The sequence below is a fragment of the Perca fluviatilis genome, chromosome 17 (assembly GCF_010015445.1).
Source record: "Perca fluviatilis chromosome 17, GENO_Pfluv_1.0, whole genome shotgun sequence".
NCBI classification, from domain to species: domain Eukaryota; kingdom Metazoa; phylum Chordata; class Actinopteri; order Perciformes; family Percidae; genus Perca; species Perca fluviatilis.
In genome coordinates, this window is record NC_053128.1 from 19,900,379 (window position 1) to 19,914,680 (window position 14,302).

Below are 14,302 nucleotides of genomic sequence, written 5' to 3' on the forward strand. Positions count from 1 at the left end.
AAATGTTTTTGAGTCAAGAAATGGCAAGGGTTGGTCAGTTGAGTGTCAATCTTTGTTTTATTAAAAAAATAAAATACAAATGATGACCCAACGAATACACAGCAGACTTCTTAGTATACAAAAGCATTTTTATCTATCATTCAGTGCTTTATTTTATTTTTTTACACTTTACTCATTTTGAAGTGTTTAAAGTTATTAGGAAAACAATGTAGAAAGAGTTTATTGTGTGTTTGTAGATGTCTGCTTCTTTCTCAAAGTAGGAGGTTTGTAATTTTGGCCCAAAAAAGAAAAATCCACATAGCTCAACCATGGCACCTCCATCTGTTTGGTATTATCTATGGTTGAGAACAAAGTACAGTTTACAAGATGTTGGACTGAAACAATGACACCGATAAGTTCAGAGCGTTCCTGTGTCAGCCTAATGTGTCCTGGTCTAATATAAGTCAACTGTGTTCCATGTTGAGGTCTTTCATATGTATAATATACAAACGTTTTGATGGTGTTGTAATAACTGAGGATTAAAAAGGGAACGGTCAGTCAAAATTCATCAAGATGGAAAAAGAAGAAAGCTGTTGCTTTAACTGAGAAAAACCAACACGTCGAATTAGTGCAATAATGAGGGATGGAAAAATGGCAAACAGATTAAAGATATCAAACATGAATTCATCCAACAAAAACAATATATTCAACTTTTTCCTCCGGCTTAAACAACTTAATTATGTGGTTTATCTATAGGTCCGGATTAGAAAGTGTTAGTGGCTCTTTTTTTCCAGGCAGGAAAAAAAAAGCCCAAAAGAGGGGGGCGGGGGGAGGAATATATAAACTAGAATGGCTTTTTAACTCAAGCCCCTCAGCTGACACTGAAGCATACGTTCCCACCACATCATTGCAGTAGCATTACGTTTTTATTTTTTTACAAGTTTTCTTAAACAAACATGAACACACACACCAACCAAAAGTAGATTACAGTACAGTACAGTACAGTGCCACAAGTATTCAGAGTTATATTGCTTGTACTGATGCCAACAGACAAATGACAAAGAAAGGGGTCGCAGCATATAACAGTAGGTTTATGTTTTTGCATAGCCTAGATGAGTTAAAGTACAATAGACTACAGAGTTGCATGATGCAGAAATAACACCAGACAACAAGGGGGAAACAATTATCATGAAAGAACGGCTTTGGCTTTACGAGACTGGTGGGTCCAAACAAAAAAAAAAAAAAGTGTTAATTTAAAACTCTAGCACTGCTTGTTAAAGATAACCCTGAGAGTGGGAAACAAAATCGTCATGACAACCACACGCACACCGGTGAAAACTGTGAAAATCTGTGTAGCATGGAGATGGCAGCGACTTTGGTAGATTATTCTGTCGACACTTCTGCATGAGTGGACGTGCCCTCCTGTTTCCAAGGGTCCACACGCAGAGTGCTTGGCTACACTTTCTGTTACCAAGACAGAGCCTGGTGGAGGGTGGAGTCACGGTCCACAAAGAGCCAACAGCCCAAAGTAACAGCCACACATGCTTCTAGTTACGTAAGGAAGAATCGTTCGCATCGGGAGGGGAGGTTGGAGGGATGTCGCATCACGCACCTCCGTTGACAAAAAAAAAAAGCCTATAAAACAAACATAAGCGGCCATAAACAATCAACTATTGTTAAATATGAACTCCACCAAGTTAAAAGAACATCCAAACCCAAACACTGACCATGTTCAGATGGTGGATCTCGGCAACCGTGGCTTGAAATGAACAGCACAGTGGAGACGAATCAGTCAGTGAAATGGATGGATGTTTGTCCATGATTGATGACTGATATAGCCCTTAATTTCGGTAAACGTGAAAAACAGGGAGGCATACTGGTTTTTTGGCAATGGGAAAACTATGGACCTCCAGTTCACTCATGCACAAAAGATCCCCTATCCTTCCCCTCATCCCCTATTATTTTGTCTACATATGTATACAAATAAGCAAAAATGCACCTTAGCAAGAAGGTTAGAAAGCAATCTATTGTTGAGAGTTCTTTTTTTTGTCCTCCAAAACACAAATAAGAGGAATCGCAACAAAACCATAAAAAACTAAATCGTTTTTCCTCATGCTTTCAAGCCAGTTAATATCACAAACTAATTGCAACCACATCCATGAAACAAAAAACAGAACGAGCACAAAATCTGGTATTGACTAATTCCATTAGTGCTACAACTAACTAGACACACAGTATTTGAAAATTCAACACAACCACCCCACAGATACAAAACCAATAGAAAAAAAACAACTCTACAGAACATGTGACGGTTTAAATCGTGTGGCTTTAAATGTAACGAAACCACATCCTCTCCTCATAAAGCAAGCACACTCTCTAAACAAGCTCAGATACCATTTTCTATCGACACAAAAGCACTTCCCTGCTCTGAAGCAGTCATGCTAGGAACAACACAACTATTACCATTCAAAAGAAACTACATCTACTCTAATAAGGCAGTAGCGCATCCGTTTCTGCATACAGAGGCCATATTTTATTGTGCGGCTCCATAATCAAGACATTTGCTCTCTAGAGATGCAGCAAGGCAGCTTGAGGTGTGTTGGTCAAAAATGCCTTATATTACTTCTGCTAATGGGTGTGCAGTCATGCTCACAGTGTAACAGCTCCTCTGAAAAGGTCGCGGTCATGTTAGTTTGGCTTCATATTTAAGCACCTGCACGACTACGGCAACACAAGGACTGCAAACATCGCAACAGCATGTTTGATTAGGCCTATTCAATGAACATGAAACTAAATCTTCTTTCAATGTAAGCCTTAGGCAGCCGTGCATTTGTCTAGTTTCACTCTATATTTATGTTATTGGTGCACCGGCCCTCTTGTATTGTTTTCCTACGCTTTAGCCACAGCAGTACTTGGTGTAGCTCAAATGGTAGAAACACAAACCACAGCCAGTACAGAGCTCAGGGCTGCTGCTAGCTGGAGGAAACACTTTCATGGGCCACAGAACTGCACGTGTCTTACAATTACATTTACGTGCAGAACCTAGTGTCACGTCTTGTGAAGAATTTAATCTAAATGATTACATTAATTTGAATGCCTGAAAAAATATATCTGACAAGCTTGAAACGTTAGCATTTACTCCCCACTTTGTCAGCTGGCAGCACTTTGTGAGCATGTGTGCTTGTGTGAAGCAGAAAGACCGACCTGAGTCTTTACACTGTGTCCATTTTCACACACAGCATCAAATAAAAAAAGTTGTCGAACATTATTCCAAACAAATTGTCAATAAAACATTTAGTGATTTATCAGTTACTGCTCGTCTTGCACAGACTTTAATCTGGCAACAAATCATAATTTTGTTCTGCGGTGGTTTTCCTACTGACAACAACCAGTTTGACTGCTATACTTTGAATACACACTGTACAGTATATTGGGCAAGCAACATGCAACACAGAGAAGCATGCAGTTAATCACAATAGATTCTGCAGCTGTGCCAACACTGCACAGAGCCTGCATCCATCTCAACTAGCTAAAGGCACCTGCCCTCTGCTGCCAAAAATACCCAAATACCACTGCAAATCCCTCACACTGCTAAGCACTACAGAGGCCGCCGACACAGCACCAGATAACTAGCTACCAGCACCGCACAACAGCATAGCATGGCTCACGCAGACATAACACAATGAAACTAGATCTAAAACCAGTCAATTTATTTACCCCATATCTGGGTACACAGCTGTGTAGCCACAGTATCCCACTATCATTTTGACAAACCGATGAGCAAAGGAAGTAGCACAACTGCTAGAAAATACCAATGAACTCAAATATAAACAGAAATTCAAGCCTCATGCAAAATACCAGTGCTTTTAATAGTTAATCCACCTCAGTGCTGAGCAAGTGTTACCAGATGCTACAGCACTATACAGATATACAAACACACAAGACTCAACCCTTCCCTACTGCACTATAATATTCACTCATTAGTACACGCTCTAGCAGCCCCCGTCAGGAGCTTTGTTGCATTAACGGTGATACCGGCGGCATTTACTGAAGTGTAGCTGGTTATGAAATGAAATAAAAAAATAAAGCACATCCTTCCTTATGAACATCCAAACTCTATACTTCTGTTTAGAATGAGCAAAAGGCTGCTACTACTACTACTCACTCTGACATAACACAGTAAATAAAACACAGAGCCACCAAAAGGCTTTTTATTCATTACAAAATCGGTGGCATAGCCCTCTTGGCTATCTCGATGAATATAATGCAGTCAGACACCGAAGTGGGAAGATGAATCATTCAAAGCTGTTGCTCCTTACCTACAGTAATGCTAATTGGTGATCACAGAGCTGTGGAGACCACAATATGGATATCAAAAAGGAAAAATGGGCTGGGGGGTATATGACATTTAAAACCCAGAGACAAAATAACGAACTCAACTCTTTCTCGTCTCTCTGCTGTTTGTGGGTGTATAGTCTCCCCCACTCTAGATGTGAAAAGTCCCACAGACTTCACACCAGATGCTGGTTGCCATGACCTCAGAGCTGACATCATCAGGCAGCTGTGCCCTAGATTTCACAGCACACACACAAACTCACGCACACACAGCTTTGGGGAAAACGAAATGGTGTGCTCTTGTCGATTCATCCAGTTTTCAAGAGTTTTTTTTTTTTTTTCCCTTTTCACTTCACTGCCTCAGAGTCACAGTGGGGATAGGGGAGAAATGTTGTTGACCGTAGTGGTATGCTCCAAGCTGACCATCCCATCGGGGGTAAAATATCAGATGGAAGGATGGCTGGAAATGTTGTGATCAAGGAGCGTGGCGAGGCATAAAAACGGAAACATGACAGCAGTGCTCAAGGAGAGGGCAGAAGCAAGGGAAAGAGTCAATTCTGGTTTCAGTCACAATCAATGGCTGCCCTCTCACCACCCAATGACATTCTCTCATTTAGCACTAAGGGAAAACATACCAAATGGAGCAACGACATGCGTTTGTTGGTTTCCCCACTAAAGAAAAGCAAAGCAAATAATGTGTCCACACAATGTGTTATTTGTCTTTCCGAATCAGGAGCCATTAAGGATTAGTTATCATCATCATCATCATCATGCCTGTGTGTTAGTTCAAAGAATTAAAAACACAAACAGTCTTGTTGTGGTGATGATGATGATGCAACTGAGATCTTGTTTCACCCTGCGTGAAGCAGAAAGCACGCTGGCTGGCTGGTTAGTTACGCTGTGGATCACACCATGTGGTCTCCAGTGCTGGTGCTAGCGGTCTGGCTGGGCAGCTCAGAGGTGTGCTCCTTTTGTCTGAAGGGCTGCGGCTGATGCCCCGGGCAGCAGTCCTGACCGCTGACCTTGCACATGCGGTGCTCCTCGTCGCTTTCCTCCTCAAGCCCTGAGCCCTCGTCTACATCCAGCTGGCAAACGCACACCTCAATCCCTGAGTCGCCGGTGACGTGGCGACGCCGAGTCAGGAGCTCCTCATCCTCCTCTTCTTCTGCCGCCATCAGCACGGCCTCTGCCAGACATTGTGCTGGGACCGGCATAGCCACTGCTTCCTGGTCTGATGATGAGCTTGAGGCCTGACTGTCCACTCTCGGGTCTGCCTCAGGCAGGGGTTGTGGCACCGTGGCTTCTGGCTGGCTCAGTTGTGGAGGGAGTGCTGGAGTAGTCTCAGGAGGGTTTTCAGAATACGGAGGAGGTGGTGTCGGGGGGTGACCTACCACCTCTTCATAATCAGGAAGCTTGCAGTCATTCCAGAACCCTGAAAGTCAACAAATACAAAGGGCTTCAGCTTTCAAAGCATCATCCCTGTAAGGGCAGTCATACATCCATGTAGAGCTGCAACAATTAATCGTTGAATCAATTAGCCAGCCAACAAAAAATGAATTGAAAACTATTTTGATAATCAATTAAGTCATTTTTTTTTTTTTTAGCTACAATGCCAAGAAAAAAAAAAAATCATTGGTTCCAGCTTCTCAGGTGTTAATTTTGCTGCTTAGTCCTCTATGATACTAAAGTATTGGACAAAACAAGGAGTTTGAATAGGTCAACTCAGGCTAGGGGAAATTGCATGTTTTACTATTTGCCAACATTTTATGGACCAAACAATGAAAGTATTAATTGCAAAAATAAATCAATAAATTAATCAGTAATAATAATGGTTGGTTGCAGCTCTACATCACTGTTTTCCAATGCCCAAGATTACGTCCTCAAATGTCTTGTTTTGTAAACAACTCAAAGATATTTAAAAATCGACCCACATGCTTTGGTCTTGTCCTGCTCTGTGGGCGTTCTGGAAATCTATATTTGACTCACCTTCAGCCATCATATCCGTTAACATCCACCCATCAGCCTTGATCGGCCTGTTTGGTGTCCTGCCAACTGACCACCCACTGCCATCCTATCTGGCTGTTTTCTTAACATATGTCTATGTTTCGTTTAGTACTATTTTCATTATCTTTGTCACTTAATTATTTTATCTTTCTTTTACTTTAATATATACTGTATATGTGTGTAGTGATAGATAGATAGATAGATAGATAGATAGATAGATAGATAGATAGATAGATAGATAGATAGATAGATAGATAGATAGATAGATAGATATAGACACACATTTATTTGCCCTTGTGGGTTTTATCATTATTGTTGTTGTTGTGTCTACAAAGACCTTCATCACATTTTATTTTCCTCGCACATGTAAGGGCTTACATAGTGTTTTTGGTGTTTTGTATTCAAAATCTTATAAATCATTTAAAAAAGATATTCAAAAACCTCTTGAAAATTGCCCTTTCCGTGAAAAAATAAAAAGGTCTAATTAATAATAATTGTATGTATGTATGTATGTATGTATGTATGTATGTATGTATGTATATATATATATATATATATATATATATATATAAGAATCTTTTCCTTTTTTTTCATAAAAACAAACCAATTAATCAATTATCAAAATAAGGGCAATTAATGTAATAGTTGAAAACCAATCGATTAATCTTTGCAGCTCTCATGTTGATTACACTGTGATTTGTTGATCTTTTCTGCACACACTTTATATTCCTCTCTTGTCTATTTCACAAAATAGCACTTCACACCCATATCATTGATAGACATAAGTAGAAAACTAGAAAATATGTTGTCCCAGAACTCAGCCTGATATGAATGTTGTCTGTGAAGATACATTTCAAATAAAGATAAATGGAAAATGTCATTAAATACATCGGGGTAACAGGTTTATAGCTGTAATGTTGGAAGGCATGCCTAAGAAAAAAAGCTAAAGCGTACCCCGAGAATTTGGAAAAGGCTTATTACTACGTTCCCAATGATATCCTGTGGGAAGAGCTGCAAGACTCAGTATATGTTAACAGGGTCGTTGTGTAAGTCATCGTCTGCTCAAAGTTAGAGTTGTGTTCACATTCTTGACATTAAGTCAAGCATGTTCACTGTGGGTCTCGGATTGTTAACAAGTGTGCCCCTTGTCCCACTCCGATTGTGATATAAGGGGATACGATATCAACTTGCAGTCAAGGTCCGGAGTGACCACTGACATCAGGGTGGAATCTCTGCTGTCTGATGCCCTTCTGACAATGTGAGACTATGATCTCCAATATGCCTTCAGGCAATTTGCCGCTAAGTATGACAAGATCGGGACGAGATCAGCACCTTAAATTCTAAGGTTATTGGCACTTTTCCATTACATGGTACCTACTCGCCTCGCCTCTACTCTACTTTTTTGGTTTTCCATTACGAAAAAAAAAGTAGCTGGTACCTGCTAACAGGTACTTTTTTTTTTTAAGTACCTCCTCAGTCGAGGTTCCAAGCGAGCTGAGGCGAGCCGAGAAGGTGACGTGAAACCCTGCAGGCTACAGATTGGTCGGAAAGAATCGTCACTGCATTGCTAGCGACGGACGGCATTTTTAAATAGTTTAGCCAGCAGTGTTTTTTTGCTGCCGGAGGCTCCACGCAGAGCTTTCTCCGTAGCATACAAGTGGCCTGATGTTTATACTTGTGCGCTGGTGTGTGTCGAGTCGCCGTGTGTGTGTGTGTGTGTGTGTGTGTGTGTGTGTGTGTGTGTGTGTGTGTGTGTGTGTGTGTGTGTGTGTGTGTAGCTGGTGAGCGAGGGAGAAGTGAGCGAGGGAGAAGTGAGAGAGTGCCGGCGATTAGCTCCGCAGCGAGTAGCGACTCTAGAGTCATATAGTGAGAGAAACAAAGTGTCTGCCCTGTTCTTTCTGACCACGGTGGGAAATCTGGAGCAGTAAAAGTTAACTATCTTGTTGATTTCATGTTGTTTATGGAGAAGGAGAACCAGGAAATGAGTCGGGGAGGAAATGCAACGCTACCAAGCCACGCCCACGGCAGTCGCTATGACGACCAGCCATGCTGAGGTGGTACTAAAATCTGCAATGGAAAAGGGACGCACAGTTCGCCGAGTCGAGGCGAGTAGAATCGAGGCGAGTCGAGCAGGTACCATGTAATGGAAAAACGCCATAAGACTCACTCTCTCTCAGTAAAAAGGTCTGTTTCATTCAGGAAGAGGAGAGAACAGCTTCTCCAAGGAAAGTTTATGTATCTTGTGGATGTCCTGTCTCTTGTGGATCTGAGTGAAAAAGATTGTGAGATTTGCTGCTGTAATGTGGACGTTTCATTGTACTTTGGTGGTGGACAGAGCAAAGTTCAAAGTCCTGACCCTTACAATAATACTGTGCATACAAGCTGTGAACATGAAACCTGTAGGATGGCCTTAATTTGTCTGATAAGTAGAGGAGTAAAGTTATCTAAGACAACCCTGGTATAGAGCTGCAGCAATGCAATGATTCAGGGGAGACCTCAGAGCAGACCCAGCAGAAACTGAATCCCCAGCAGGTCCCTGAGCACATGAGGATTCCATTGGAGGTTGTGGAAAAAGTTGCTTTAGAAAAGACTATCCGGGCTTCTATGTTAACACCATCACAACCCTTGTTTGTAGCACCTAGTCTGTATTGTGTTTAATTCTGGAAGGCATCATTGACGACCCCATAGCAAGCACAAAGACTACTCACTTAGATTGAGTGGTGGAGGGGAAATGAAGGAGCTGGAGGCTCCCTGGTAGGCCATGAGGCTGATCTCACGTTGACGTTGCTCCTGCTGAAGACGCATCTTAACCCTCCGGTGTCGGTAGGCACAGCAGCAGCTAAGCATGATGATCAGGGTCCATACCAACCAGAACCCTATGAGGGAGGACAAACTCAATGTAATCCTAATGAACAAGACTGGCAACAAAAATCCTGAGGAATTTAAATCTCCAAAATCAGAATTTAATGGACAATAGGGATGTGATTTATGTGAATTAATAATTGGGAAAAGAAAAAAAGAAAACATAGGAACTTACACCAGAGCTCGTAGTAGTAGGTGCAGCACTCGGTCTCTCCGCAGCAGTACCCCATGTCACAGCGGTACTGTTCATTGTTTACCCCAAAACAGAACTCCTTCCCCTTAAATACACACAAGAGGTACACAAGTGAAAGTCAACATCACACAAGATAACAAGAAACTGCATAGCAAGCTCTTGAAAGACTGACCTATTTCTAGGACTTTGTCATTTGTCACTTCAGTGCCACATATTATGTTTGCACATTTCTGTGCTCATTTTCTGTACTGTGACACTTATAGTTATAATATAAAATACAATGAGATTCAGATGGTACCGAGGCAATGCAAGCATTTAAGTACAATTATTAATTACTACAAAAAACAACATTGAAAGTGCATTTAGAGAACAAGTAGCTAGCAATAGAACAACGCTAACGTTACTGCTGCCGAACAAGGTCAGTACGTCCACAAATGTGCAGATAAAATGCTAAATTGCTCAAGTACCATAGTGGGTGTTGTTCATATCGTCATCAACTTATTTTGACATAAAACAGCAAGTAGCTAGCTAGCTGTATCAGGGAAGGAAACTGGACAAACTGGGACTGACTGTCCTGTCTAGGTAACGTTAACGATAGCTAATATCAAGAACTCTAACGTTATAAATAAACAATAGAAACAAACACGCCAACACCGGGTAACGTTACCAGTTAGCAACGGCTAACCTATTCTTGATACCCTTGGTTCAAACAGTAAAACTGAGGTAATAAAAAAAAAAATCTGTGTATCTTCGAATTATAGCCTAAATCTTCTGGCAAGTTAACTGTCGAAATATGAATGAAAACTTTGACTAACTGACGTCACCCACAGCATACAATAGCGAACCGTGCCCAGTTTCCTTTGTGGAGGAAACAAAAAGGATCGGCAGAAGGCCTTCACCCATCCCAAGAGCAGCGGCCTCGGCTGGAAGAGTCAGCCGGCACCGGGAGCTCTAGCGGTGGCTTACCTGCACCAGACAGGTCCCGGTACAAAGAAGACCTACAATGGATCCCAGTGCTTTCTGCGGCATCTTTCTGGGTCTTCGGCCGTTAACACGACGGGAATCATATAGCAGTCGGTCGAATCGTTGACTTGTTGAGGTGATTGCCGGTGTCAGTTGCTGGTTAACCCTTTAGCCAGTCGCACTCGAACATGTTTTGTTGTTCCTTGACTAGAAACAGCACCAGTAGTAACACGAAACGGAGTCGGCGATTGAACTCTAGAGGGCGCTGTGTGTAAGCGTGTGTGAAAACCTATTTTATACAGTCTATGGTGAAATCGGAAGGAGATATACCAACTGTAGAGTTACAGAAGTTGTATATCTTTTTGCGAGTCCTGTGTCTTAAAGTAGATCGGGGATTATGCTTCAAACCCGAATTTAAGTTAAATGCAGAAGATTAGCGTACTTAAAAAAGTTAAGACCATTGTTGCTTTTAATTTATTAAATTCAATAATTGTATTAATCATGTATTCGCAAGGTAACGTTATTTCCTCACTTTGCGCAGTAATTCTCAACACTCAGACGTTATGACCTTTCATACTTAGCTAAAGCTTTCTCGAATCAACCCTTTAATTAAACAGAATAATAAATACAATAAACAATAAATACATGTTCGTATTTACACGACAATGCTGGCGACCACTCTGCTGAAACAGCTGGCAGCAGAAAATATCAGCCACATCGCCCCCAACCCAAGTACAAATAGGCACACATCTAGCTGAGTCACACACTGGAGATGTCATCTTCTCACAGCTGTCACACATTTCCTCACATACATTTCTTAATTTTCCGGTCCAACAGAATTCCAAATCAGGCTTTAATTTACCTGTGGTGAATAAATTAAGCATTAAGCATCCATGTTATATTTCAACAGGGCTTCAATATAAAAAGTGTTCAATCATGATATTAAAATAATAATGTTTATTTGAAGCACTTTCCAAAAAAAATCAATTCAACAAAATGAATATTTATATAAAATAACAAATGCCAATTAAGTTTATTCTTTATGTATTCATGAAGAAGCCATACACATATTTTTAGGGTCATATTTTGCATGGTGCATTTTTGGTTTCGTGCCGAAAAATGCACAGCTGTAACCCTGACGTCACAGTTCCCCTGGCAACAGAATTTAACAGCTGGGAAGCATGGTTAGAAAGATGTTAATCCATTTAGTCTGAGCAAAGGGACACAACACCAACACCTGAGGAAACATGGTGAGTCATAACGATTCACAGCCGTGGCTGCTTTGGAGTTAGAGCATGATGGTTTTAGTTTATATCTGTATTAAACGATAGTAGTTGTTGTTATATGACATAGGCTGATTTCTAGGATGTGCTTTACTGAAAACTGTTAGCTACAGCCGGCTAGCATTACTTGGTAGTGAATGGGGCACCTAAGTAGTTTGAATAGAAAACATACTGAATTAGTTTTGTGTCAATGATAATATGGGTTGTCACTGAAAATAGCAATTGCAAATTGTAATAGTTTTAATTCAAACAAAGTTGTATTATTTTTTGGGGATCATTCAATCTCAACAAGCATTTTATTAAATTTTTTATTTGGGGAGGGGATTTTGACACTATAAATAAAATTGATTTAAAATAGTGTTACAAAATCAAGAAAAAGCCAAAGAAAACACTGTCACATGTCAGTGCCCATGATACAGGTCACAATTGTGCAGTGACAGCAGAACACACGGCAAGGTACATGGCTTGAGCCAAAGCCTTCCTTACCCCCTTCTGGACACAACCCACTCACTGTGCCCATGCTTAATCTTGGCCAATGAGAGCTTTAGCTCCGACACGTGTAAATCACTGCAAGCAGCTAACAGCTAAATCCTCATGCTCTAGATGGTTCTTGCTGTGGGGTGAGTGTTCAACCTCCTGTACACGCTATGCTGGGTTCCACTGCCAACCCCTGACGCCATGCTGGCCTCTGATGACTGGTGCTTTACATAATACAGCTTAGGCCATGTAACAATAGTGAGAAAAAGCTTGCAGGTTTGTCTACGTCACCTTTGAACCTGCTGTCCCATTGAAGGCTCTTACTCCGCTCCACCTGCAGGGCCTGTTGTCCATTCTTCGGAGGCTAAAGCAGTCTCCAGAACAGGAGGTGCGCTTACTGTTGCTCGGCTTGGACAATGCTGGCAAGACCACTCTGCTGAAACAGCTGGCAGCAGAAGATATCAGCCACATCACCCCCACACAAGTACAAATAGGCACACATCTAGTAGCTGAGTCACACACGGTGGAGATGTCATCTTTTCACAGTTGTCACACATTTCCTCACATACATTTCTTCATTTTCCAGTCAAACAGAATTCTAAATCAGGCTTTAATTTACCTGTGGTGAATAAAGCATTAAGCATCCATGTTATATTTCAACAGGGCTTCAATATAAAAAGTGTTCAATCATCTGGCTTCAAGTTGAATGTTTGGGACATTGGAGGTCAGCGCAAGATCCGCCCCTACTGGAGGAATTATTTTGAAGACACGGATGTGCTGGTAGGTTCTCTTTGATGTACTTAACCTGATTGTTACTATCGCCAAAATTCAACATCTACAGATAGTTGTCCTCACAATATAGTATTTCATATATGGTATGAACCGTTTTGGTAATATCTATGACTGTTGTTTGCAGATCTATGTGATTGACAGCTCAGACAGGAAAAGGTTTGAAGAGACAAGCCTGGTGAGAGAAAAGAAGTGCAATAATTAGATATTTCTTCTGTGATCACTAAGGACGATATTCTCATTGTAGGAGTGCAGACTCAATTTTAACCATATTTCCTAATGGTGTTGGGTGCAATTAAAGCCAAAAAGTCAATATTATTTAGTTTTCTGTCTCAGCCAGTACACATGTCACTGACTACGTGTGTGTCTGTTCCTCCAGGAGCTGGCTGAGTTGCTGGAGGAGGAAAAGCTTGCTGCTGTGCCACTGCTAATCTTTGCCAACAAGCAGGACCTGGTGACAGCCTCCCCAGCGTCTGAGCTGGCAGAAAGTCTCAGTCTGCACACTATCCGGGATCGCATGTGGCAGGTCCAGGCCTGCTCAGCTGTCACTGCTGAGGGAGTGCAGGTAAATACAGTACACACTGCAACATGCAAGAGTTGTGACAGGGTGGGCTGCAGAGTGGCACCAACCGTCTTTGCAGTTAGTTTCAGAACTCACAGAATATTGGTATTGATAACTTAAATTTATATTGTGAAAACATATGATGTCTATTTATCATATACATATACATATACTCTAAATGTTAAAGCTGAGAACAAGACTACTCCCTACTCAAACTATAAATACTATGTATAAGATCGCCCAGATTAAAGGTCCGAAGTTAAGCATGTTTGTAATGACCAAAGAGGCTTTGCTCTTGTGTCTTCACCATATGTATTCAAATGGTTCAACCTATAACAATGTCATCACCAGCTGCAGTAATATTTTTAAAAGGATGATGTCATATTGCCCTGGACATCAGCAGTAAACTATGGCTTTTAAACCTACTTTTAAGCTGTGGCTCACTAATTTTCACAGCGCAAACAAATTGTCTGCTTCTTTCCAGGATGGCATGACCTGGGTTTGCAGAAATATAACGTTTCGGAAGAAATAATTCAGGAAGCAAAAGATCCGTGAAGAATTGCAGTTGCACTTTACATTTGACCTACACAGTCATCATTTTATGTGTTGTTTTTTTATGAAACTTTCTCTTTTGTCATTCTGTCTTCACTTGGCACTATAAAAACTAAGTAGACATTGCCTATACAGTGATGTTCTTCTTAACCCTGTCAATGCCTATCATTAAATGTATATACTGTATATATTAGGATGTTTTATTTAAATTGCTGGTTATGCACACAAGTCTTTTTGTAATGTGCTCCTTTTAATGCAATGGTATGTAGGCATTTACTGTCTGAATAAAATTCAGTATTATTA

General features: G+C 41.0%; 2 protein-coding genes across 3 annotated transcripts; one reads left to right on the top strand and one right to left on the bottom strand.

Moving 5' to 3' along the window:
* Window positions 1–38: 38 nt before the first annotated feature.
* On the bottom strand, window positions 39–10,604 carry wbp1 (WW domain binding protein 1). The gene is made up of 4 exons (XM_039779420.1): window positions 10,340–10,604; window positions 9,356–9,458; window positions 9,027–9,194; window positions 39–5,746 (listed from the first exon to the last, which is right to left on the bottom strand). Exons 1-4 carry the CDS (start codon window positions 10,400–10,402, stop codon window positions 5,220–5,222), a joined length of 861 nt encoding a protein of 286 aa, XP_039635354.1. The 5' UTR covers window positions 10,403–10,604; the 3' UTR covers window positions 39–5,219.
* An 887-nt stretch (window positions 10,605–11,491) lies between these two features.
* On the top strand, window positions 11,492–14,302 carry LOC120545241 (ADP-ribosylation factor-like protein 3). Of its 2 annotated transcripts, none has more exons than XM_039779421.1 (6): window positions 11,492–11,586; window positions 12,437–12,619; window positions 12,760–12,876; window positions 13,013–13,063; window positions 13,265–13,450; window positions 13,932–14,302. In XM_039779421.1, exons 1-6 carry the CDS (start codon window positions 11,584–11,586, stop codon window positions 13,977–13,979), a joined length of 588 nt encoding a protein of 195 aa, XP_039635355.1. In that variant the 5' UTR covers window positions 11,492–11,583; the 3' UTR covers window positions 13,980–14,302. The 2 variants fall into 2 exon arrangements, with proteins under 2 accessions (XP_039635355.1, XP_039635356.1); XM_039779422.1 differs by having other exon boundaries at window positions 12,437–12,580.

Coding starts and splice junctions, on each gene's coding strand:
- wbp1 (XM_039779420.1), bottom strand. CDS start 10,402: ATGCCGCAGAAAGCACTGGGATCCATTGTAGGTCTTCTTTGTACCGGG. Junction 9,459..10,339: donor CCGGGACCTGTCTGGTGCAG/GTAAGCCACCGC, acceptor TGTGTATTTAAG/GGGAAGGAGTTCTGTTTTGG. Junction 5,747..9,026: donor CCCTCCACCACTCAATCTAA/GTGAGTAGTCTT, acceptor GTTGACTTTCAG/GGTTCTGGAATGACTGCAAG.
- LOC120545241 (XM_039779421.1), top strand. Junction 12,877..13,012: donor TTGAAGACACGGATGTGCTG/GTAGGTTCTCTT, acceptor TGTTGTTTGCAG/ATCTATGTGATTGACAGCTC. Junction 13,064..13,264: donor GGTTTGAAGAGACAAGCCTG/GTGAGAGAAAAG, acceptor CTGTTCCTCCAG/GAGCTGGCTGAGTTGCTGGA.